The sequence below is a fragment of the Pectinophora gossypiella genome, chromosome 19, assembly GCF_024362695.1.
Source record: "Pectinophora gossypiella chromosome 19, ilPecGoss1.1, whole genome shotgun sequence".
Lineage (NCBI taxonomy): Eukaryota > Metazoa > Arthropoda > Insecta > Lepidoptera > Gelechiidae > Pectinophora > Pectinophora gossypiella.
The window spans coordinates 81,644-107,822 of NC_065422.1; the positions used below are offsets into that span (position 1 = coordinate 81,644).

The 26,179-nt window shown below is 36.5% G+C and overlaps 3 protein-coding genes, 1 long non-coding RNA gene and 1 other non-coding gene across 5 annotated transcripts; 4 read left to right on the forward strand and 1 right to left on the reverse strand.

Moving 5' to 3' along the window:
- The first annotated feature begins 937 nt into the window (after nt 1-937).
- On the forward strand, nt 938-9,149 carry LOC126375575 (AN1-type zinc finger protein 2A-like). The gene is made up of 6 exons (XM_050022576.1): nt 938-1,135; nt 3,060-3,102; nt 3,585-3,771; nt 4,347-4,501; nt 4,995-5,094; nt 6,024-9,149. Exons 1-6 carry the CDS (start codon nt 1,081-1,083, stop codon nt 6,162-6,164), a joined length of 681 nt encoding a protein of 226 aa, XP_049878533.1. The 5' UTR covers nt 938-1,080; the 3' UTR covers nt 6,165-9,149.
- LOC126375601 (uncharacterized) lies at nt 1,386-2,272 on the forward strand. The gene is made up of 3 exons (XR_007567613.1): nt 1,386-1,479; nt 1,758-1,813; nt 1,915-2,272. It is a non-coding gene; the product is annotated as an uncharacterized LOC126375601 (long non-coding RNA).
- A 67-nt stretch (nt 9,150-9,216) lies between the features above and the next one.
- On the reverse strand, nt 9,217-16,902 carry LOC126375486 (malate synthase-like). Its single transcript, XM_050022440.1, has 7 exons — nt 16,485-16,902; nt 16,022-16,280; nt 14,822-15,149; nt 13,377-13,551; nt 12,546-12,654; nt 10,753-11,007; nt 9,217-9,878 (listed from the first exon to the last, which is right to left on the reverse strand). The coding sequence occupies exons 1-7, from the start codon at nt 16,733-16,735 to the stop codon at nt 9,627-9,629; spliced, it is 1,629 nt and encodes a 542-aa protein (XP_049878397.1). The 5' UTR covers nt 16,736-16,902; the 3' UTR covers nt 9,217-9,626.
- On the forward strand, nt 11,195-11,268 carry Trnak-cuu (transfer RNA lysine (anticodon CUU)). The gene has a single exon. It is a non-coding gene; the product is annotated as a tRNA-Lys (tRNA).
- A 1,017-nt stretch (nt 16,903-17,919) lies between the features above and the next one.
- On the forward strand, nt 17,920-20,207 carry LOC126375556 (telomere length and silencing protein 1 homolog). Its single transcript, XM_050022536.1, has 2 exons — nt 17,920-18,533; nt 18,824-20,207. The coding sequence occupies exons 1-2, from the start codon at nt 18,095-18,097 to the stop codon at nt 19,309-19,311; spliced, it is 927 nt and encodes a 308-aa protein (XP_049878493.1). The 5' UTR covers nt 17,920-18,094; the 3' UTR covers nt 19,312-20,207.
- Nucleotides 20,208-26,179: the final 5,972 nt, after the last annotated feature.

Below are 26,179 nucleotides of genomic sequence, written 5' to 3' on the forward strand. Positions count from 1 at the left end.
CATCACACGATGAACTACGCAAGTATACGTCTGACAACCCGGTTTGGGAATATAGTCATGCATAACATTATTAGTTTTTAATTCTTATTCTGAAGATGTCCTATTTATTCGGAAAATAAAAAACTTTTGAAAAATCACAGATTTTTGGATTCCTTTCGGTACCTAATTTAAAATTTTCAAACAAATACTCTAGTATGAATACAATTTAATAATCATTATTATTTGTTTACATACTAATATACCCACTACTCTCATGAAACTTTATTATGGCCATTGTTTAATACCTGGTAGATAGAAATGTTGTTTAAAAGTTTCTAAAACACAATAATTGCTTTTTATAATCACAAAATTTTCATTTACATATGAATAAATCAAAAGTAATTCAAAATGAGGGGTCGTTTACTTTTCATGTCAAACGGATACTTTGGATTTTCTTTTTATGACAGGAAAAACGTCATGTTATTTTTTAAAAGTATCTCGGTCCTATTCTTGGGTTCTATTACATTTTCTTATTTTATTATTTCCAGCAACATTATCTGCCGGCCGCTCATGGCTAAACGATGTCATAATCAACAATACTCTAATATAAAGATCGACTGTTTTGTACCTAAAAATAGAATCGATATAAATAATCGCTGCAGAATTTAATAATCTATCGATTATTCTTTGTAGTGCCGAGCAAAGGTGCCGAGGCTGATACAACACTAGTAAAGGCTACCAATTAGTGGAAATGTTTGAGTGACAACTAAGTGACCAATCAAAAACATTGGTAGCGTTTGTTTTACACAGTTTGAGTATTAAATAAAATGTTAAACAAAAATATTAAGCGTTTTGATTCCAATTTGATTCTCAAATACGAAGCTTTCTATCTTTGTCTTTTTGTGTTAAATGTGTAACAAAAATGTTTAAATAAAACGCAACATAAAAATGTCGTTTCATTGTGATTTGTGAATGATGACGAATGATGTGCTATTTTGCAATTGTTGATATAAAAACCTTGGGAAATACGAAATAACGTCATTGTGTGTGAGATATTATTCAGTGAGATTGTTATTTTATTTAGTAATTTCGTTGATTAAAATGGAATTTCCTCATATTGGAAAAAACTGCTCTTACAAATCCTGTAACAAACTTGGTAAGTGTAATTTATTTTTCATGCCTTATCCACTCTACAGTCGTTGGTAATTATAGCTACCGATTCCAAATTCACCTCAGGAGTCGATGGTAGCTATACTTACCAATAGTCGGGGTTCCGTTAGGGTGACCAATTTTATGGATTAACTAGTTTTACAAGCTAGTATAGATTATAAAATTATACTAGTATTGTGTACTATAAAAATCCTTACTAGGTGGTATTTGCATCTCTTCCCTATGAGTTGGTAACATTAAAAAAACAACTGTCGAAGTCAGACGAGTGTTGGTCGAGTCTACTGTCAACTACTGTGTTTGCGATTGAGTGTTTTAGACAAGAAATATGCCGTAAGTATATAAAATATATTATTTTTATTGATTAGCATACATCTTGAATATATCCTCTACCGTTTTCTACAAAAACCTGAACATTTAAGCCATGATTTTGTTCCAAAAACATTAAGAGAAAAATATCGTATCAAAAAAAACGTCTCTTGACACTAAAATGGAGGCAAATTACGGAATATTACACGACGCATTATATTTTATAATGTTTTAAATATACCACGTTACTTATTAGTTACTCGTGGAAACACATTATTTACCGAAATAAACAATTATTTCAGCAGATGCCCAGGATATTGATTGCAGGGTACACCAAATTTGGTCAACTTTCATCATGGTAACTAAACCTACCATCGACTTATCTGGGTTTAAGGGTTCGTACAAACGGAGCGCTAGCGTTATTTTAATTTCAGTTCTAAACAATGACTTTTTTTTCAGAGATGCTATAGTTCAGCTATAGAGAGGACACAGAGAGTAATTACAAAAAAAAAACGAATTACTAAACTGCCAGTAGATGTCCGACAGGAGCTTACGGACAGAAAGCGGCAGGCGCAATTAGATTTAGCAATAAGGCCGCCTTTTGTCTCTAGTGTCTCGATTTATTTGTTTGGTACGTCATTTTGTGCAATCAAGTATATTGTATTGCAAGACTGTAATTTTAAATTCTAATAAAAAATATATATTTTTAAGGTCCGAATGTTAAGTGCTTGGTAAAAAATGTAAATAAAACAAGCATTCAATTATAAATTGGTTTTAGTTCATATTAATAAACCTTAATTTTTCTACTGGTTTTCTTTAATTCCTGAAATCACACACACAAAATGTCTATGTCAATCTTACCCGTTATTGGTAACCATAGTTACCATCGACTTAAAAAGGCAGAAACGCTCAGTGCGAACAGAAACTTAGCGAGGGCGGCCATCTTGGTAAGAATACGGTGTTACAAATAAGTCGTGACCAGGTGTTATATTTATATTTCTTGTGTTTAAACTAAATAACATTAAAATATAATTTGAATACTAGTAAAAAGTGTAAGAAATGCGCTTTCAAATAAAAATTATTACAGTCCCTAGAACATGATACTTTACATGCTATTAACAGGCATGGCTGGGATAACTGAAAAAATGAGCGGATTCTGTCAATTCTAATTGGATTTGAGATAGATTTTATAATGTGATCTTTTTTATTTTTATCTAATTAGAATCATTGCACATCTGGCTTGCTGTTTCTGAATTTTCTTTATTATAGCCACAGTAGTTTTTGAGTTACAAGCCTATTTATAACACGCCACGATATCGCCCACCGAACGCCGCGCAAGTTCGAAATGCCTGGACTGTTGAGGCTAGATTTGCTAGTGCGCCTGGACTGTCAAGTGGTTATGTACCTAGTTATTTTTTCCTGTACTCCCACGGCTGTAGAAACCTTAGACACTGTTTTACTAGTAACAATATACTGAGAATTTGTTAATAAACAATACCTAATAATTACTTTAATTTTTCATTGAAATAAGGAACTTTCTAGGACTTTTAGGGGCGTTTTAAGTAATGAGTAATCAATCAGGTAATCTGGTTATTTCGTTACAGACTTCTTGCCTATGAAATGTGATGCTTGCAGAGAAGTTTTTTGGTAAGTAGATAACTAACCTAAATATTGTCTTCCTTCATATGCTAAAATTACAATTAAATATTCTTCAAATAGAGCACCATCTGAATGTTGCATAAAGAAGTGAAATATTTAGTTATGCATGAGTAACATCCTCCATTTCCAAAGTAGGTGAACAATGCTTTTTATACCTTTATCACACTAAATATTAAATAAATCATCTTCCACAGTACCATCCCACTTCTACATATTTTTTTCTCTGCTGGATTGGGATTAAAAAAAACATAGTGTGTTCAGCAGCTTATCATCCTAGCCATAAACTACAGATTAGACTGTATGGCTGTGTTCCATTGCCTTCTCATTTGAGAAAATGAAAATACTACTACTATTTATCATATTCACATATTTACAATTGGCGAAAAAATAAAATAAAAACAATATTGATGTTCTCTTTATAAATACCTAACTGTCTAAAGTAATACATAACAAAACATTTCCCATTTCAGTTCAGACCATTTTGCATACTTGAAACATGAATGTCCTGCACCAAATGGTCGTGACGTTCAGGTGCCCGAGTGCCCGTTATGTGGGGCCCCAGTGCCGGGTCGGCGAGGCGAGCCTCCTGATGTAGCTGTCGGTACTCACATAGACAATCAATGTACCTCCGATCCTGCTAGAGAGAGAAGAAAGAAGGTAAAGATAAGAAACAAATACCTATAAATTTGTAAGACGCAGTTTTTTAGACACTAATAAACACTAGACATTTCATCAAATCATCAAAAATCATTGTATCTCTTATGTTCTATTCATCATATTATAAACAATTTACAATTATTAACGTTATTCACATCAGTAATTTAAGAGCCACACTCTTGTCGCTGTAGCATTCCTATCCATGCTACTTTCTAGGGAAAAATAGGGCAGTGGTTTCCCTCTTGCGTTCTGCCCAACGTTGATATAAACATAAACCAATTAACATTATTAAACAACAATAATTGGGCAATAATTATTCTTATACTCTTGGAAGTTATCAATGCATGACTATATGTCGTACATTTTAGTATATCTGTGTGCAGAAGGTATTTCAGATTTTCACATTGTTTCGGTGGAGTGTTAATATTTCAACAGCGCAGTATTTTTGCCACTCAACGTTCTTTTGTTTACATACAATAAATCATAATGCAAGGCTAGGGATAAGTCCCTAGCATTCTCCTATTTTGAAAGGTCCCCATGCATACAAAAAATAATAATGAAATAATATATTGCAGGTGTTCACAAACCGGTGCTCATTCAAGGGATGTAAGACGAAAGAGATGGTGCCGCTGGTATGTGGGGAATGTTCTCTCAACTTCTGCTTGAGACATCGGCATGCTGTCGACCATGCCTGCGAAGGAAAACTTGCAGCTAAAAGAAGACAGGCTACGTAAGTATTACATACATCACGCCAATTTAACAAAAAAATGGGTAAGTAGACACTATGGAATTCCATTTGCTTCGATCCTGACACACTTCTCTTGCTTCCTCCACATTCATCAATTGTCTCACACAGCCGGCCGATTCAGGATAGATTGGTACTAAACCTGTTCTAAGGACATCTCCAATTTGGTCAGTGTATGTCCTTCTAGGTCTTCCTCAGCCAGCTCTACCAACAACCGCTTTTGTAATCCTATGATCATTCTCATATGATCTATGTGTCCAAACCAACTTGGCAATCCCTTCTCAATCTTAGTGACTATTCATGTATTATTATGTACTTATACTTATAACCTTCCAATATGATTCAATGTTGGCAATTTTACTTTCATTGCCATGATACAGGTTTTAAAAAACATAATTATCCCATCCTACCCTCTAAACACAAGCTTATTTTATAATAAAAAAAGTAACACATTTTTTTTGTTTGTTATCTTTTTCAGTAATGCTGCAATGGCGAGAATAAAGGCAGCGGATAATGCAGCCAGAACTACCGCCCCAGTAGCGAGTGTTAACGCCTTTTCAGAAGTGCAGGGAAATATGGTATGTATTCAATAAAATAACATACACATTGGCGCTAATTCCTGCAGACGCCACCTAATTTAATTTTAAGTTATACCTGTCTTTTTCTTATTCGCTGAAAAAGAATGGCATAAAATTTATGGAATATACACGTCAACTTTAAGCAGAAATCTAAAACAACCGTCTAAAAATTTTACATCGGCCAACAGCACGTCAAACGGATTGCATACCAGCGCATTATTCGCCTGGGTTATTCATTCATTTTAAAATTAACTTGTTGACAATCATCCGTCCCTTTCCTTTTGACGGGTATAACTTAAAATAAAATAAGGTGGTGTCTGCAGGAATCGGGGCCATGGACTCAAATTCAAAATTTCTTTATTTAATTTTGTTAACATAACTTGGTTACAATATGAATTGTAATTTTGTTTTTAGAAAAAACAACATTGATGTGCTTTTTTTGAACAAAACCTCGATTTCTTTCAAATAATTACATTCTAGGTATAAATTGTTACTAGCTTGTATATTACGAGGTTTTTTGTTATCAAATAACACATTCGAATGTGATTTTACAAAAAAGTTTTCTCATTAAGGCGACGATATCTATTTGAGTACCTATCAATTTGTTTTTGTGTAGTAGCTTCAATAAACAACATAACGAAAGCTTACGACTGTATCCCAATTGGGGTAGTCAGAGGTACATCCATCACAACATGAACTAACTCATGCCTCACCAAGCTTGCTGTGAGACCTGGTTTTAGGTTTACGCGGTTATTATAATAATTAAAACACATAATAACGGGTTCTTACCGCGTTTAAATTAGGTATATGAGACTCCCGATATTTTGCCATGCGTGCCATGATCACGGAATGACGATGATCAGTCAACCCGTTATTATGTTTTAATTGCTGTTAGACCAACCGATATTGACTTACTTGCTTTTTTTCAGACTGAAGACGAGGCATTAGCGCACGCACTAGCTCTTTCCTTGCAAGAACAAAGCTTAGAGGCAAGAGAAACGAGCTTCGTCCGCGCTCTGGCGAGGCAGCGGGTAGGCGGCGAGCAAAACAACCGATGTTCCGTGTCTTAGCATACGAATGTATATCGTCTATATCTATCGCATGTGATTTAAACGAAGCATAAAATTCAGTTCGGATTTATACCCGCACTTGGTTAATCTTCGAAGAGATGTTTAAGGCCTCAAACTGGATGACAGCGGCAGCGGCGCGGCGGTGCGGGGTGCGGCGCGTTCAAATGCTAAGATTTATATTGAAGTGTTCTCGGTGGCAGCGGCGCGGGGAGCGGGGTACGAGCGGTGCGCTCTAGTCGAGCGGTGTCTGCGTTTGAAACTCGCCCTTTTGTTTCCTTTGTTCATTATAGGGATTCAGATCTTCTTTTGCCCATAATAAATCGTACGAAACAAAAGAACTATAATCGAAAATGCGTTGTTGCCGTTTCGACGTCGCGTTCATTTGAGACACAACTCCATACCGCCGCAACACCGCGCGATCTGGCCGCTGGCATCGAGAACGGAACAGCGGCCGCCGCGCCGCTATCGCCGCCGCGCCGCTGTCATCCAGTTTGAGCCCTAAAGGTCGGCTGTATGGCGAGTAAGTTTAAGTTTGCACGATATTGCGTTCGCGATCTGGAAGTCCTGGGTTGGATTAAATCTTAAAATTTACCATACTTCAGGCTTTTACAGTAACATATACAAATACCCACTCCTCACCATGTTCAAAGTTCATAAAATTAAGAAACTTTCTAAATGACAGTATCTTTGTCTGTGTAAGAATAACTTATAAGTAAATCACATGCGAATTAGAAATACGCTAGAAAATATCGAACTGTAAGTTTAACGGGTACAATCGTATGACATGTTACTATTACTACACATTTTTGATCATTTACAAGGCGACGGGAACTATTGCTCTTAAGTTTCACTTATTCAATATTTTAAAAATTAAAAAAAAATGTTATTGAATTAGGCTTCATTAAATACAGCTAGATTAGAATCACAGTAAGACAGACACATCCGGACAGAAACGAAAATCTCATTCTTAACGTGTACCGCTTACCTAGTAAGTGAGAGCGAGGCAGATACTTCTTCTATCATGTGGATTGTGAGGTGAATTACCAACCCCATCCACCCTGGTGTCAGGGTTATTACTGAGCCGCCATAGGCCCCTGACATGACAACAAAACAGTTGAAAGGCAAATTCTGAATGTCAATGGGAATCTTATAGTAAAAACGTATACATTGCCCCTTAAAAGATTTTGTGATATTCTATTATTCTTTGTTATATAGTGCGAGAGACATATCTCTCGTCTCCTTCACACCAAGCTGTATTTCTGTGCTACTGTCATTCTATTCAAGACATATTTAATGATGTAATCATTTATGTGTTCACATTTGACTAGTACCCTGACACCAGGGTTGATGAGGTTGGTATTCCACCTCACAACCCACACGATAGAAGAAGATTTGACTAGTATATTGTGCGCATTGTAATATTTCAGCACTTATCTTGAACGTAGCTTCAATGAGCAATAATTCGAAAGTATTTTTGACCAACAAGTTTATACCGATTGTTTTATTGTCAATTATAAGTTATGTACCGTGCTGTTTGAAGAATAGACATATCTGTAAATGTTTGGAAATCATATTGACTTCAATAGGCTATTTGACTGGGTCAAAGATAAATTATAAAATGCTAAACTAGAAATAGAACCCATTGTAAGATGTTAAAAATCAATCTCATTTTACTTTTCGACTTATTTTCTGGTGTCTGCAGGAAATGATCGAAAAACTACCCATATATAGTTTATTGGCCTTACTGCTCATGTAGGAATACGCTAGTTTCCAACTAGTCAAATCAGTTACTTTTTATTAAACGTCAAAACACGAAATGACTATGGAATTTGTTTGAAAAAGCACACTGACGCCATAGAATAACATGATAAAATGGCCCCGATTCCTGCAGACACCGCCTAATTTTATTTAAAGTTATATCCGTCATTTTCATATCCGTCGAAAAGGAAAGGGACGGATGATTCACAGCTCTTAATTTTAGGAAGAATGAGTGAATGAATGAATAACCCGGGAGAATCAAAAGGTACGTCGCTGGTATGCAATCCGTTTGACGTGCTGTCTACTTAACTGTGTCGGGTTATTGACGGATGTAAAATTTTTAGACGGTTGGTTTAGATTTGTGCTTAAAATTGACGTGTGTTCCATAAATTTTATGCTTCCTTTTCGGCGGATAAGAAAATGACAGATATAACTTAAAATAAAATTAGATGGTATTTACAGGAATTAGCACCAATGTCGGACTTATTAATATTATTTCTTGTTTAAAATTCATAAATAAGTTAAATACAAAAAAAAGAAAATGTTTTTCGTTAGTTTTAGATGTGTCTTTAGTTAGTAATCGGAATTTCATAATTTATCTTGAACCTAGTACACGACTCAATAAATTATCTTGTTAATTTCGTTGTCATTGGCAGTTAATTATTAAAGTTTGTAAGTAATGTCGCATACATCGTTCAACATAATTAATTTTGATAGATAGCTGTAAATGTGCACCTTTACCATGGTCCAACAAACTTAACTTGATTAAAATGACATATCTTTTGTCTCTTTCGTACTTGGCTAAATACCGTTAGTGCGAAAAAGACAAAAGAGTCGCTAGACTACGAATACGGGAATATTCACGTTGCTCGATTTATATCGTAGCGCAGCATTAACTGATTATAATTTAAACTTTCCTATAAGAAAACCGCCTACCATCGTTTTTTGCACAATCAAGTAGACATTCTAAATTTTATTTCGTTACTGTGTCACTAACACATTGTATTGTACATTATTCGCATTCCACGATTTCCAATTCTTGCAAAATGTTAAGACATAATATCTTTAAACTCCAATTTATCCATAATATTTATATTTCATTATTTGGTAATAACTAATATCATAATAATAACACCTAACTCAGGCTTGTGTTCACGCGTATCGTTAAGAATCCTATGAAATATATTTTTGAGATAATATAATAAAATATAATATTATACAAATCAATGAGTTGTTTAATTTTACAAGTACTTACCTATTGAATAAAACTAGATTTTATTTTTATTCAAATATTTATTTATTAATGGAAAAATATAATGATTTAAGACTACATTTGGCATGATTAAAGCTTAAAATAATGGATCACAGTAGTATGAGTTTATATGTATAATATGACAATAACATTATATTATAAAATGTTGTAGATATAACATTTGTATACAAAAATATATTTTTAATATAATTTGAAAAATATATTACATTTCTGACACCCCCAGTGGAGCAGCGTGGTGGAGTATGCTTCATTCTGGGGCGTGTATATAGGCTATTTATGTATTATATTTGTACATGTAAACAGAACACAAAAAAATACGATAAGAGTCCTTTTTACCCATGAGTATGAAAGAAAACTAATTACTATAAGGTTTTCCTTATTTTTTTTTTGTAGAATGGACCAGTCATAGTGGAAAATATAGTAGACATGTTTTACAAGTTACTCAGTAACGCCTTATTGTGCAAAGTTCTGAACTTGTGGTTGTCGTTAAGGTAGCTGGTAATAAATTCAGGTGGGTTCCTAGAGAGGAATAGTTCAGTGCTCATATATCTAGCAGCTGTGAGACGCTTACGCTCCGCATTTGATCTGCACAAATTCTTGTGCGCGTGGGCAGCGAAACTTGCGACTGTCTTCTCCACCAGTTTCGCTGTCACATGCTGAGTCGGGTCGTCTTCTAGAGGGGGCTGGAAGATTTATTTTGTTATTTTATTACTTTAGTTAAAATACACACGTAAAAATAAACATAGCTGGCGAGGAAGGGGTATAGTGCAGTCACGAGCATCAATATGCATACACTTTGATACCATGTCACATAATGTTTTTTGACAAATTGCGCTGTGAGTCACTAAATGTCAAATATTTATGTTAGTGCGACAGAGTCCTAAAGTGGGTACATTATATTGCTCATGACTGTACACACCTCGGCTTACCCTTTCGGGGACACAGGCGTGATGCGATGTAGTTTATTAACAATACACAAGTAAAAGGAAATGTACTTGAAATGGTAACCAGTTAACAGAGATTGTTTAGATTAAAAAGGTTGGGCGCCCGCACACGTCGAATATCGTACTATCTACCTATGAATTAATTATAGATAGACATACACACATACACGAACTCACACCTATTTGCCACCGGGGTAAGCAGAGACCAATGAATACCATTTGCTTCGACACTGACTCACTTCTCTTGTTTCCTCTACATTGAATTGTAAATAGAAGTTAAGGAAAATATAAATCTAAGTTTAAGATTATAAGAAAAATTTATGTTGTTTTATTCCACAGTACACTTAAATATAAGGATATTACAAAATATAACACTTTAAATGTGGAAGATTAGTGCCGCAATCCCGTATTATGTGACACCAAGCGCTTTAATAAGGCCACATTGAAGCAATTCATATAAAAAACAATATTACTATTTGACATTTGGCAACATTCCGCACTTACTTTTATATCACACATCGTCAGTTACCATCAGGTGAGTTTGTGGTCAAACGCGAACCTATACTATTAAAAAAAAATATGCGCAAACGTATAAAAAATAAACTACACTTACCGAAAACCTGATCCACTGCCATATTTGCGTTCTAGAAATTTCGGCAGTCGCTGAATCTTCAACGTAGCCGTTGTAGAAGAAATGACCTATTCCAGCCAGCCAGTGGTATATGAACATAATAGACACTGCGACATTGTGTTTAAGCCCTTGTAAAGTAACTCCACCACTGGGAATAGTGAGGAGATCTGCTGAGGTTATGTTCGTTGTAAACTTTCGAAATATCTGGTTTGGAGTGTCACCGTTTTTCTTCCAAAGCTGGGGAGTAAATCGCGTGTTAGATTATACTGTACAGTATTAAAAAAATAAACACAATATAATTTGACAAGTTTATAGAGAATTCCGAAAAATTTAAACAAAGCCACCAAAAGTATAAAGTAAAAACGCAGACACCAATACCGAGGAGCCATATATAGTAAAGATGCGGCACGAGGGCTGGAGGTGGGCCCAGCCCAGCTCAGTAGGTAGAGCATGAGACTCTTAATCTCAGGGTCGTGGGTTCCAGCCCCACGTTGGGCGCCACTGCGGCACGACGGGCGGAGGTGAAGGCCCGCAATTCCGACGTGCCAGCAGAATAGAGTAGTAGTAGTAAGACAGGAGTCCAACAGTAAACAGCGTAAAAAGGCCATATCGAAGCAATTCGTCTAATAAAGGAAAAATGCAATTTGACATTTGCGCATATAAAAGTAAGTGCGCAATGGAAACAATATGTCAAAAAGCAATATTGCTTTATTAGACGAATTGCTTTGATGTGGCCTTTTTAACCCTCCAGTTTATTAACTGGCACTTCACACAACAACAGCAACTTAAAGTAACAGTTGAACGATAATAGTATATAAAATACAATATAAATAAAATAAGATGCAATGGACACGTAGATCACAGTTAAAGATAATAGACACCGCCACAGCTAAGCAATATAGATGTTACTCTTATCAAGGTCGAGGATGTAATGAATCAGAGCAAAATAAAAGGAATTGTGAAATGGAACGAGAAATTCGAAATTTAAAATGACTGACGGTAAAAAGTAGAGGCCAGTATGTGCAGAGTTTGCAATTTGCTAAAAAAACATTTGAAAGGTGGTCTACGATAGACACTATCTGTCTATTGAGTAGTCGACTCTAGTTGAATTGTTATAAAATCAAAGGTTTCTTTGTCCCAATCAACTTTGCTTTGTTAAGCATTTGTATTGTTCAATAGTATAAAAGATAGCCTATATTTTTGTTGGAAAACTTCCGCGATATAGGTGACCGAAAAAACCGGTTACTGTAAAAACATGATTTACTTTTTTGTGCTATTCGATGGGGAAGTTAAATGTTAAATTAGCAAAAAACATTTTTATGTGAATTTCTTACGCGACAACAGTATCGAGTCGCGATTATCGAGTCCTTGCAACAGTAAGAAGTAATACTATCGATAGTATTGGTCTTAATGAGCTATCGATACTATCGACAATTAAACTATAGGTAGTTCGGCAACAGTAACTTTAGGTAGGTCCCCACTGCTTGGGCACGGGCCTTTCCTATGGATGAATAGGGAGATCGGGCCTTAAACCATCACGCGGGCCCAGTGCGGATTGATGGTTATTAACGACTGCTAATGCAGCCGGGACCAACGGCTTAACGTGCCTTCCGAAGCACGGAGGAGCTCGAGGTGAAAGCATTTTTTTTTGTGGTGGAAAGTTGCTTAACTATAACAATCGCAGATCGAACGCGTTTACCGCTGCGCCACCGAGCTCCTCAAAGTCGGTGGGTAGGCAAGTGAAATGAAAGTATAAAATGAAACTAACTACTTACTTCATTTACATACGGAACCACTCTCGAGTCGTACACCATGAATCCGTCTACGCCTGCTTCAATCTCCTTGAGTTTCGCATCGAGTATTTTGTTAATAATTTCTTTCGAACTGAAATTCAAATAAATATTTTTTTATGTGATTAGATATATAATATAAAGTATATTATATAATCTAATTTTATTTTCAGTTATACCTGTCATTTTCCTATCCACTGAAATAGAAAGGGACGCGTAATCGAGAGGCATAAAATTTATGGAACACATGTCAATTTTAGGCAGCAATTTAAAAAACCCTTCCAAAATTTTAAATTGGTCAAGAAACCGACAGAATTAAGTTGAAAGCACACGTCAACGGACTACATATGAGCGAGATGCCTATATTATTCGCACGCGTTCTTTCATTTTAAAATTAACAGTAGTCAATCTTCCGTCTCTTTCCTTTTCGACGAATAAGAAAATAACGGGTATAACTTAAAATAAAATTAGGAGGTGTCTGCAGGAATCGGGGCTATTACCTAAAAAAAAATAAACGAACGATCGTATAACAACACAGAACTTCAGATCGTATAAAAACACAAAAGCTCAGTATACCCAGCAGGGTCTGCCCTGCACCGCGCGCGGTGCGGGTTGTCGTGCTTCGAGGGCTGAGCATGTCGTAAAAGCCGACACAAGGATTACGAAGTAGTTACTATATACTCCTTCATGCTGGATTATTATAAGTACTAACTAAAAGACCTCCTATTGTGTGGATTGTGACATAGATGACCAACCTCATCAACCGTGGTCAGGCTTATTAATAAGCACTTATGTGTGATTGAGATTTTTTCTTACTGTTTATCGTTGACGTCAGCGCCTGGTTTGAGCATCGCAGCGGCCATTCCACCAGTAGCTGGGGCCCCCCGAGCGTGGCAAGTGGCCACAACTAACCGTAGGTAACTGTCCAAGAAATGACGGTCCATGTTCACGTATTTATTGCGGTCCGGCAAGAGAAACTCTTTGCGTTCACCTTTAGAAAGACATAAGTTATTAATAAACAAAATAAATTATTATTATTTAACAAGTCAATGGTGCTAATTCCTGTAAATACCATCTAATTTTATTTTAAGTTATATCTGTCATTTTCTTATCCGCCGAAAAGGAAAGGGACGGGTAATCGACAAGCATATTTATGGAACACACGTCAATTTTAAGCACAAATCTAAAACAACCGTCTAAAAATTTTACATCAGTCAATAACCCGACACAGTTAAGTAGACAGCACGTCAAACGGATTGCATACCAGCGACATACCTTTTGATTCGCCCGGGTTATTCATTCATTTACTCATTCTTCCTAAAATTTTGAGCTGTGAATCATCCGTCCCTTTTGCTTTTCGACGGATATGAAAATGACGGATATAACTTAAAATAAAATTAGACGGTGTCTGCAGGAATCGGGGCCATTAGTTAGTTTAGATTGCATAATAGGTACATTGTCGATGTGAGAAGTTGTAGAAGTTCAGGGGTTCTAAAAAAGGCGTCATAGAACCAATTCATCTAAAAAGCAACTTTGCAATTTGACATTTGCGCATATAAAAGTGCACTATGTCAACAATATGGGCCCGCGTGATGGTTTAAGGCCCGATCTCCCTATCCATCCATAGGGAAGGCCCGTGGCCCAGCAGTGGGGACGTTAATGGGCTGGTGATGATGTCAACAAATGTCAAATAGCAATGCAATGAGGTGAATTGCTACAATGTTGCCTTTTTAATCCCCCAATTCAGTTTAAGTAGGTACAATTTTCTTCTTTATTATTATTATTTATAATTCTAAAGGGAAATTAGGCCACTACCAATACTACTTAGGTAGTATTGGTAGTGGACACTTGTAATTGGCAATGTGTCTGCAGGTACCTAATTAATTTACAAACTCTTGGTTATACATACGTACATAACGAAAGAAAAGAAAGGAAAACATGAAACAGTAGGACTAGGGCCCTGTGCTGGGAGGTTTTCTGGCCACGTCTTTCCCTCAGCGTTACAGATTCCGATGTGGTAGTAGTTTTACAGCTAGTTACATAATATGTAATTTAATTATGTTTGACGTTCAAAAAGCGCTAACTTTGTAAGCCAATTTTGAAAAATAAATATTTTTGAATTTGAATTTTTGAACATCACGCCTATTTCCCGTTGGGGTAGGCAGAGACCACAACGCAGTTTTCCTAAGTCTTCCTAACACCTATAAATAAGTAAAAAATTTTTTAAGCACCAAAATATTTATAATAAGTATTGTTTTTACCAAATTTTGCGATAACAGACGCACAGTAATCCCAAATGCCGCAGTTGAGTCCTAAAGAATGTTCTTTGAGAGCATACAGTATCTCTTCCAACTCAAATGTGGATATTATATTCTCTATTAGGACACAAGCTTTTATAGTTCCTTGGGGCAGACCAAGTTCGTTTTGGGTCCATACAAATATTTCATTCCATAGCAAAGCTTCCGAAGCCCCTTCCAGTTTTGACAGATAAAAATATGGTCCACTATTTGCTTCATACAGTCTTTGCCCATTGTGGAACATAAGTATAGCAAAGTCCACCAAAGGCCCAATGGCTTCTTTTCCATCAATCTGGAAGGAAAATAAACCTAACATAAGTTCATGACTGTACAGGGTGTTAGTGACATCGTAACAAAAACTTTGAGGGATGATTCAGACCTTTATTTTGAGTTAATTTCAAGTGGAATTTTTCATCACCAAAGCTGAAAATAACACAAAAAGTCTACGCGGTTATTATCATAATTAAAGCACATACTAACGGGTTCTTACCGCGTTTAAATGGGGATATGATATGGGAGTCTCATATCCCCATTTAAACGCGGTAAGAACCCGTTATTATGTGCTTTAATTACACAAAAAGTCATTAATTTTCCGTCAGAATCATCCCCCTCAGTATTCGTTACGATGACTAACACCCCGTATATCCCAATTGTGATAGTCAGAGGTACATACATCGCAAGACATATGAAAATCAACTGAAATAAAACTCATTGTTAATAGTCTGTGTGCTTTCGAATGATGCATAAGATAGCAGCCCTCGCGACATGGCGAGCGCATCGCGAATAATATCGAGGGCTTCGACTTATAGCCGTACAATGTCTATATTACATAGATTCACTGCATCTATTGGTTGAAGCCTTCGAAATATTTCGCGTCGCGGTTGTCGTGCAGACCCTGCAGGAGAGAAAAATAAGAGTGCAGCCTACTGCGAAGGAGATAGACAAAGAAAATGTATTATTTTGATAGCTGTCCTTTGCACAGTCACACCCTGGACATTTCATACAAAATGCTTGTAATTACCATGTGCTTCTTAATGCGTATGTGTGAGCAAGACAGTATTAATTTATGAGTGACAATAATTACTGCCAAATGTTTGTAAGCTAGTTATAGTTCTGTCAAATTAAGTTAGCATCTATCACAATCTACTGTGACCTTTGCCTTACCAAAATGTTATGCTCAATCATATTCCAAGCTCTGGGACGTAACATTAGTACAGGACACGTAGAGATGCTGAGTGGAGCTCCAGGAAGATTTCCTTTCAAAGCCAGGTTAATATTTTGAAAAGCCACCAATTGGTTCTTCCATGTCGGACAATGTCCATCGTCAAAGTCTACTTGTATTCCTTGGATGTCAGAGTTCAATGCTGATACAAAGTGAGCGGTGTTTGATGCAGACACGTCACCCAAATCTAAATGCCGGTTACTGAAAAAAAAAACACCATTATAGTTATTACATTTACTTACAAAATAATATATTAATGGCACCTAAATTGTTTCCTGTTAAGAAAAGAAACATTTTATTTGGTATATTATTTATGTACCATAATAATTACCTAATTATAAACTTAAAGGAATAGGTGGCCTTTGCCCAGTAGTGAAATCTATAATCTAGATTAGATGTACTTACAGCAGTCTTGTAGGCAATGGAGCAATGTTCCAAGTTTTATCGTTTCTCTCTATTGACTTTTTGAACTCTAATGTAGGTCGAGTTTGCAAGTCTACCAAACGTTTTAAACGATTTTTATACAGCAGGTCGATTTTGGAATCAAATTCTCTATGTAAATTCACTAAAAAGTCTTTTGCAGCCTTGCTAAATATGTTCTTCTGAACTTCTTCAAGTTTAGGCGGTGGAGATTGTAAAAGAATTATATCTGCCATTACAATTTCTTTTCTGAAAGTCGTATTTAATCAGGTAAGTACACAATGATCACTGCACTTGAATCGTGTTAACAACTGCCTTTAATGCCTTCTATCAAATCAATCGTAAACACGGAAGACTTGAAGTTTGAACTAGCTCGGGGGTTTTGTTATCTTACCTATCTATCCATATCCACCTGACATTTATCGATAATAATAAAGTATCGATTTTAATTTATTTAGCCAATAGACCTATTCTCGATACTCGACCGAGTCGATCGATTCTCTATGTGATTCACAACATCCCTATCTTTAAAAAAATTACGATCGTCTATGGTTTTTTTTTTTTTTTTGGCTTTTCGGCGGGAAACGGGAACGGGACAGTTGCTTTCTTCATTGAGTAATCTAAATAATTAATACGAAGTGGTGTTTTGTGGTTAATGATCGCATTAAGTTAGTCGGAAGACATTCGCGAGTGTTATTATATTGGAGTATTCAATAAACAAAGTGTATCTGCCTATTTTCGCTTCGTGCTGGGAAGCCGCTTCATAACTCAAAAGTTTATGCGGACTTTTGAGTTAATTCGTTTGGGGTTCGGAGTAGGAGTCTACTCCGAGGGTGGGGGCTTAGGTTTCATCATCATCACCTTTCATCATTTCATTAATCATCAAGAAAAAAAATACGTCAGACATGGCTGTATGGGCATAGTTCCCTTTGCCTTACCCTTCGGGGAAAACCAAAACAAAAAAAAAAAAAAACGTCTATGGTTTTGTTCATTCGTTCGTGGCGGGCGTGTTGGACGTCTTGGCGGGAACGGGACGGTTGCTTTCTTCACTGAATAACAAGGACCAAGTATTTGCTGAATAAACTAAATAATTAAAAGGAATGGGTTTTTTGTGGTTAATGATCACATTTAGTCGGAAAACATTTGCGATAGTGTTATTATTTCGTTTCGTGCCAAGAAGCCGCTTCATAACTCAATTGAGTTAATTCGTTCCGGGTTTGGAGTGGGAATCTGCCTTTAGGGTATTTATTCATCGTCATCACCTTTCATCATTAAAATTTGATTCAAGAAAAAATACATCATCATCAAGAAAAAATACCCGTTTATTTGCTATTCTACCAAAGTTTACTGCCATGACATGATTGTTGGACCATGATTAGGCGGTCATTTCGTTCTCATTCGTTCAGTAATGTAATGTCAATTCTTGCTTTGGTGCCTTGTGTGTGTGTGGTGCTTTGTGCGTCGTGGATTGTCTTTTTGTGCTTTTGCCATTATAAAATATACACTTAAAGGCAAAGTAAAGCATTATTAATACTGTATTATTTTGTCTTCGTCTGAAACTACTAATTCATTACTATTATTTATTATTAACATCTATGAATATAATCAATATGTCGGAAGAGGTGTCAGAAAAGTCCGAAGTCGAGATAAAATTCAAACCCAAGAAACCTAGGTGCCTTCGGCAAAGAATAAAGACAGAAGATGATGAATCTGAAGATGAAGAACTTATTTTGGCGAAATTGGAAGAAACAAGACAAATACAGAAACTTCGAGAACGTCCAAACGGCGTCAGTATTATTGCTTTAGCGACAGGTGAAAAGGCGAGTTTACAGGAAGAGATTACATGCAAAGATCCTTTTAAAGTGAAAGCGGGTGGCATGGTGAATATGCAGGCATTGAAGAGTGGCAAAGTGAAACAAGTAGACGACGCTTATGATACTGGTATTGGCACACAGTTTTCTGCAGAGACAAATAAACGTGATGAAGATGAAGAGATGATGAAATATATTGAAGAGCAGTTGGCCAAAAGAAAAGGTAAGAGGGTTTTGCATTAATTCTCGAGTTATTTGATATACAAGTGATTTGGTTTAGAGACACCCCAACTGTTCTAGCAGATGACATTCTAATCAAACTTATTGGTACAAACTTTCACTTTTTATTTTTCTCTTTACTTATTACTTACCTATATATATAAATGGAATGCTTGATGATTGTTTATTGTGTTGTTGTATTTATAATCTATATGATGACATAATGATGTATTATTTATAATGATGTGCGAGGTGAAATATATTATAATAAACAAAATTTATTATTATTTACAGAAGGAAAAAAGCAAGACTGGAAAGATTCAGAGCAAAATGACAACTTGAAATATCTATCACCTGAAGAGGCTGCATTACTATCCCTGCCTGAACATCTGCGAGTATCTTCCACACATAGATCTGAAGAAATGTTGTCCAATCAAATGCTTAGTGGTATACCTGAAGTCGATTTAGGTATAGATGCAAAAATTAAAAATATAGAAGCAACTGAAGATGCAAAAATGAAACTTCTTTGGGAGCAACAAAACAAAAAAGATGGCCCATCTCAGTTTGTACCAACAAACATGGCTGTTAACTTTGTTCAACATAATAGGTTCAATATTGATGGTGATAATTCAAAAAAACGGAAGATAGAAAAACAACCACCCAAGGTGTTAAACAATGCAATTGATGAAACTATAGACAAAATTGTGAAGAAAGCTAAAGGAGAACGGGCAACAGATGATTACCATTATGAGAAATTCAAGAAACAGTTTAGAAGATACTAATTGTTCAGCAAAAAAAGGAATTCAAACTTGGTTACAGCAGGAAATAACTGCTTCCACATTGTTGTTCTTTAACCTCACTGGTTCTTACATTAAGCTAATAGGTAAAGGTACCTATTTATAATAAATGAATTTTTACATTCCTAAAAAGAAGTTGAAAATTATCATCCATGTTTGCTTGCATATTGTGGGTCACATTGTCTTTGTTTACATAGTTCTGTGAGTTATTAACAGTCCAGTGTTTAATTACTATATTGTTCTTATTACAATAATAAGTAATTATATAGTAATTGGTTACTGTTGATTATGAAGATTAGTGTTGTTGATTTTATTGGAATCTTTATGGGAACATTGTCGGAGTATTGCAACCATATTTATTTTCATATAAAATGTCTCTAAAATGTTGATTGCTCTGTGAACTGACTCCGTGACTGGTGAATTAATCTTAAAACCATTTTTTTATTGTAATACCTACTATAGGTACCTATTTCAATTGAACACCTAATTTATATGTTCAGAAAATAATAAAATAGAAAAACACATCAACCAAAAAAATACTACAATATATCTTAAAAACCTAATAAACAGTAGGGGTGGGGGGGCACTTTGATACACAAAAATTCAATTTCTTTTCTGATGACCCTAAAGCATTATATTTAAATATTTGTTTTGATGTGTGCATTGGCTAATATGTCAGCTTATATTTTGGCTACGCAAAAACTGGCGACGTATAGAGATAAACTGACTTTAAGAAAAAAACATTTTTGTATCTCTCATAACTTGCAACTCTAATCGCCAAAGTCTAATATACGAATTAAGATGACTTAATTGGAACCGAAATTACGAGATTCAGTTTTTGAATGAACTGGAGGAGCTCCAGTGGCCCTTTACCACTTATATCTTCCTCTGATTCAGAACAGGCAACAAACTGCTGGAGGCGCTTCCGCTCCATCTGAAACTCGTCCTTGTAGATGTCTTCTAATACATGGGAAAGATCATACTCGAACTTGCTGTCCAAAAGTTTCGCTGGCATCAAAAATCCGAACTTGTCCGATATTTGTTGAATTTGCTGGAATCGAGTCGTCATTTCTGGAATGATCTTGTTGAATGATGCGAACACCTCTCGACGGATTTCCTTCTCGTGAGACAAAGCTGCATCTGCAGAATATTTATCGCCATGCATGCGTTTTTTCCTGCGAATTCTTCTCGTTTTGAGTTCGATTCCGAGGTTTTCGCAGAGACTCTTAGCAAAGTCAATTGCCTCTTGCACGAAACGGTCTCTACTTTCCACTAAGAGGGTTTTGAAAGCGCAATGTTTCTGAGCACATTTATCCACACTTAGTCGTCGTTGCTGCAGGTAAATCTGTGCGTCATCTACTTCAGGTAGCATTGCACCCCAAAAGCCAAGAAAAGTTTGAAAGTTAAATGGCTCCTGATCTTGTTTCGGAAGTTTGAGATGAATCTGTTAATTGTTCCAGTACCTCAAGAACTACTTCAAACTTATTTTTAAGCATCTTGACAGCTACATGTCTAGCGCTCCAGCGCGTTTCAGTGACTCGTTTCACTGGTGGGCCTGTGACGGCAACCACAGCAAACCAAATAATTGAGAAGGTAAACTATCAGGTGGAAAATCAATAGTGGCTATTGGACTCACGATGTTGTGTGCAGGTGTGCATATGGTTCTCGATGGTCCTTCTGCAGACCATTTCATGCAGCGTTTTTCCCGTAATAGTACACTTCTCATCAAAAAAATCGAAACACCTTGCAAGTTTACGTTTTGTCAGGATTATCAGAAAAATGTGTACATTTAGGAATAAATGTTAAATGTCGTTTAATAGTGAGTAATATGAGCTTATCAAATCTTAATGTTAATGTTCTAAATTTAAATGAATTTTTCATAGGTTTCGTATTTTGTTAAATGAGTCATTTTTATTCCGTATGGAGTATAAAGGAAATGGATAAAACAACACACGTAAATGAAAAAAAAATCTAAAAAACGTTTATTTAATAACTTGTATTCCCTCCCCGAGCTCTAATTACTGCTTCCATACGGTTCTTCATCGATCGGATGAGAGTCACGATCACATGCTGTGGTATATTGTCCCATTCCTCTTGGATTGCATCTTGCAGCTGGCTAAGTGTTTCTGGGGCAGGATCTCTTGCTCGAATTCGTCTCTTTAATTCATCCCACAGATGTTCAATGGGATTCATGTCCGGGCTTCTTGCTGGCCATTCCATAATAGAGATATCGACTTCGTTAAGATAATCTCGTACGACGCCCGCGGTGTGAGCCCTAGCATTGTCGTGCATGAATATGAAGCCGTTGCCAATAAAATGTGCATAGGGCATCACATGAGGCTCGAGACACTCTTCGACGTACCGATGACTAATATATTAAAGAAGATAAAAAAGTTTCGTCTTTGTATTATGCCAGAAGCGCGCACTCTTCCACTCTTCCAGACAACCTTCGGCAAAGGATAAGGTACATTTGTAGGGGAGACTGGGTACAATTTTGCTTATATCGTCCGTAGTATTGCCATTTATAAGCCGAGCAATGACGAATTTGGCTTAAATAAAAAGGTGTCTTTCGATCTACAAATGGGCAGTGCTATTTTATTACACGGTGTGATATTTTTAGTAGTACAATTTAAAAAAAAGACAATGGGTGGGGTCAAATGAAACACATGCAAATAATAGAAATTATAATATTTTAATATGCTTTATAGCACTGTTTCCAAACTTGTATCAGTCTTTAATACGTAAAGTAATAATAATTATTAATATTTAATGAACTAAACTATGTACTTCTTATAATGTTAACGAAAACAAACAAAATCAACTTTTTTCTTTAACTTTGATGACTCAGAGTCATTTAACAAAACAAACAAAAACTAAACACATTATTAAAAACTAAACACATTAAAAACAAAAAAGAAACATTTTCTACTACCCTCATTCTAATCGGAGTCACAATGAGGGCAGACATAGGTAATACCTCCTTCTGTGCACTCCTTGTGAGCCCAAAGTTTACAAGTGGTACATTGTACCCACTTCTCCAGATCTGCTCGCTGAATACGGTGACAAACAAACAATACAGTAGCACTCTTTCCTCTTCAGATGATAATGATTCCTGCTGTGTCTTATTTCTTTTCCCTTTTGTAGTATTTTTCTTTCCTTTTGTGGTATTTATTTTCATTTTTACTCCATCCAAACGTTTCTTAACCCGGCGGGAGTGTGGTGAAGAAAACTTACATATGGTATGTGGCGGGATATGACATACCCCAATACAAATCCGCATTTAAAATAGTTTTTTCAATGAAATTACATGAAATGAGAGGTGTATATTATATTTTACATTTATTTGCGTGGAATAAAAATGAAAAATTCTGTATATTTTACATATTTTTATTAATTAATCGAATGAGATCGAGAATACTAGTTTTTAGTAACAAAAATATCATCCTCTTTTAAAAATCACAAAAAAAACGAGTTTTACTTTAACAAAAAAAAAACCTTGAAACTTAAAGAACATGAGATCTTAGACCAAATAAAAATATAAAACCTTAGAAAATAGGCTAGGAACACCTTAGAAATTTTGGTCAAAATCAGCACATTTTTTGCAAGAAAAATTGCATGTTCTAGGCATATGGCCTTTCCACACCCCGTACATGCGTATTTTGTTTTGCGATCTTTGTTGCGTGAGCAATCTACACAACGAGTGTATTTTCCAGGTTCATTTTGGACTACTGGGCGCTGCGGTACATTAATTTGAGAAGAAATTTTCTGGCGAATACACACAGGAATATTTTTTTTTATCTCCTCGTGACTGCAAATGCGTATACACCAAACTTAATCCCAAATTGCGGAGAAATTCTGTACGTTTAGTCGTTTTGTTGGCATTTTCTTGAAATATTATGTTAGCATTGATACCTGCCATATTTAAAAGTCCATAGAAGATCGTCATTGGCCAGCGTTTGCTATTGCGAGAGACATCGTAAGTTGCGCTCAGTTCATCGACAACATCTACTCCAGCTTTCGTTGAGTTATAGAAAGTAATCATTTCCGGTTTTCTCTTATCTCCAGTACTCTCATCAATTTTACCGTCGTGGTGAAGAGTGGACATTGCAATTACCACTTTATTCTTTTTAGGAGAATAGGAGACTAAAGTGATATCTTTCTGGAAACCAAACGTCGAACTCCCTGGTTGCTTTCCGGTCTTCAAAAAAGCTGGTGGAATGCATCGCTTGTTTTTGCGCACAGTTCCAATGGAAGTCAGTCTATGTTCTTTCAACAGATGCATCATTAATTCGTGACTGGTAAACCAATTGTCAAACGTCAAATTGCGTTTTGACTTCGATATCGGTTGAATCAACCTATCCACCACATCAAAAGCGCTGTTACTTTGATTGTACATCCCTACGGGCTGCCTTCCTGCATATACCTCTAAATTCAAAACGTAGTAAGATTTAGCATCAACAAGTGCTTGAATTTTGATGCCATATTTTGCAGGCTTGCTTGGAATGTACACTCGAAATGGGCAGCGTCCCCGAAAGGCCAATAACATCTCGTCAATGGTCATATACTTATGTGGAACATAGACTTCTTGGCATCGCTGTACAAATTTATCAAAAAGCTCTCTAATATGAGCCATATTATCTAACGCTTTTCGTGCCTCTCTCGTAGATTTATCGTCAAAACGAATACAACTTTGTAAAAAATAAAATCGTTGCAATGACATGGTAGTATGAAATATGTCGACTCCTGTTCCATCTGTCCTCCATAAATCTTTCAGGCTCTGACGGCTTGACTTGATTAAACCAGCGATGTATAATAACCCAATAAAAGCATCGAGTTCTGAAGAGGTCGTTTCTTTCATAAAATATAGTCTTGAAGGGTCCTTGCAAAGTAGTTGTCGTCTCAAGATTTCTTCGTTAGTGTGCACTAATATAATCCCCTTCATTTCCTCTGTAAAGAATATATTCCAGCACTCACCTTCAGTTTTTGCATCTTTCGCTATACCTTTGGCTCCAGGGTGCTCATCAAGAATGTTTTCTGACCTAATTCGTACATTGGTACGGGGAGCTTGCTTGAACCACTTCTGGCCATCTTTAGATTTATAGTGAGGTGCATGGGTGCTTACTGTAGAGCGACGACTTGTCCTCAGAGCTAAAAGAGGGATATTATCGTCCGAATCCCATTCACTGCTCTCTTCATATTCCAAATGTATGTCTTGCGTATCGGATTCCTGTTCATGTTCACTGCAATGATCGGATACTTCCGACAAGCTGGCTTCATCTGAAGAATGGTCTAAAACTTCATCTAGCAATGACGCAAGTCTTCTTTCACCGCTTTCTACCGACATTTTTATTTATAACCTAAAAATAAAGCAATAATTAGCTAATAAAACTAAACCAAGCGCAAAATAAATTTGTCACAAAACGCATACACCAAAAATGTGGCGGGGTGTGACATACCCCACAGACATTTGCACGCGTGTATTCCGAGCGCTGGCCGGCGCAACACTGCGATCACGCCACTTTCCCCTCCCGCAACCCCTCACCTCCAGCTACACAAAGCCGCTAAAATCAAAATAATATAGCGATTTGAACTGCACCTGGGGTATGTCACACCCCACCACACTCCCGCCGGGTTAACTAGCTTAGCTTTGGTTCTCTTTAGACTTGCTTCATGTTCTTTTCTTATCTCTTCTTTTTCTGGTGTATCAGTAATATTGTAGACTTTCTGGTTCTTTTTCCTCTGTTCCCTTTCCTCGAGAGAGATCAATAGGATCACTAGATGTTTCTGGCTGAGCACTTGTTGAGGGATTTGCAGAAGTCTGATGTGGGTGTCTGGGTGGTGTATTCGAGGTTTCAGGATCTTCAATATTCGGTTGCCCTTCAGTTCTCAGAATTTGTGAATTGCTGATATCTTGTTTCTGTTCCAGTCTCTAGTGACGGTTCATCAAATATAGAAGGTGATAGTGGTGGCGTTTCATCTCCTCGTGGCATATTTGGCCCTATTATATATCTCTGCGTCAGGTGTGTTGTCAGGGCTCGGTCTTTCCATATGAACCTCTGCCTCTGTTATTATTTCAAGATTTGCTCTATCCGTAACATCCTCAGTTATATTTTCGGGGTTTGATCTATCCATAATAGTCTCAGCTGTATTTTCGAGGTTTGGCCTATCCGTGACAAATGCAGGAGCAAAGTCGAGCTCTTTAAACAGATCCCGATTATATGGAGAGATTCCTGTTTCGCGGAAGCCGGCTTTAATATTTGATGGACTAAAAGCAAGGGGCATAGCAAGCGCAACAATCCCTGGAATATCATAAATTGTCATTGTCTTTGCTGGATGGCTTCGCTGGCCGAATTTATAGCTTTCTTGAAAGGGCCGAATACAAATAGATCAAGCGGCTGGTGTCTATGAGAACAATGGGGAGGAAAAGATAATAATACAATGCCATTATCCTTGCAGAAATCCAGTGCGTTAATATGAACGTGAGACGCGTGGTTATCAAGCACGAGCAACACTTTATGTGAGGGAGCGGCATTTGTATGTTTTTTGAAATGTTCCAAGAAGCACAGAAATGATTGATCCTGCATCCAACCAAAACGGTTAGCAGTTCCAGCAGAGCCTATAAGCCCATCTCTTATGAAATAGTCTTGAAAACGCACTCGCGGAAAGACAAAAAACTAAGGAAGTGCATTTCCGATGGCATTTGCCGCAAAGGCTACTAAAGGATACCAAAGTACCTCTTTCGGCCGAAGTCACAGAACCCACTTGACGAGCACCACGTCTAGCCAATACTCTGTCAGGCATTTGTACTGTGGTTATTCGTGTCTCATCGGCATTATAAATATCTTGCGGCTCA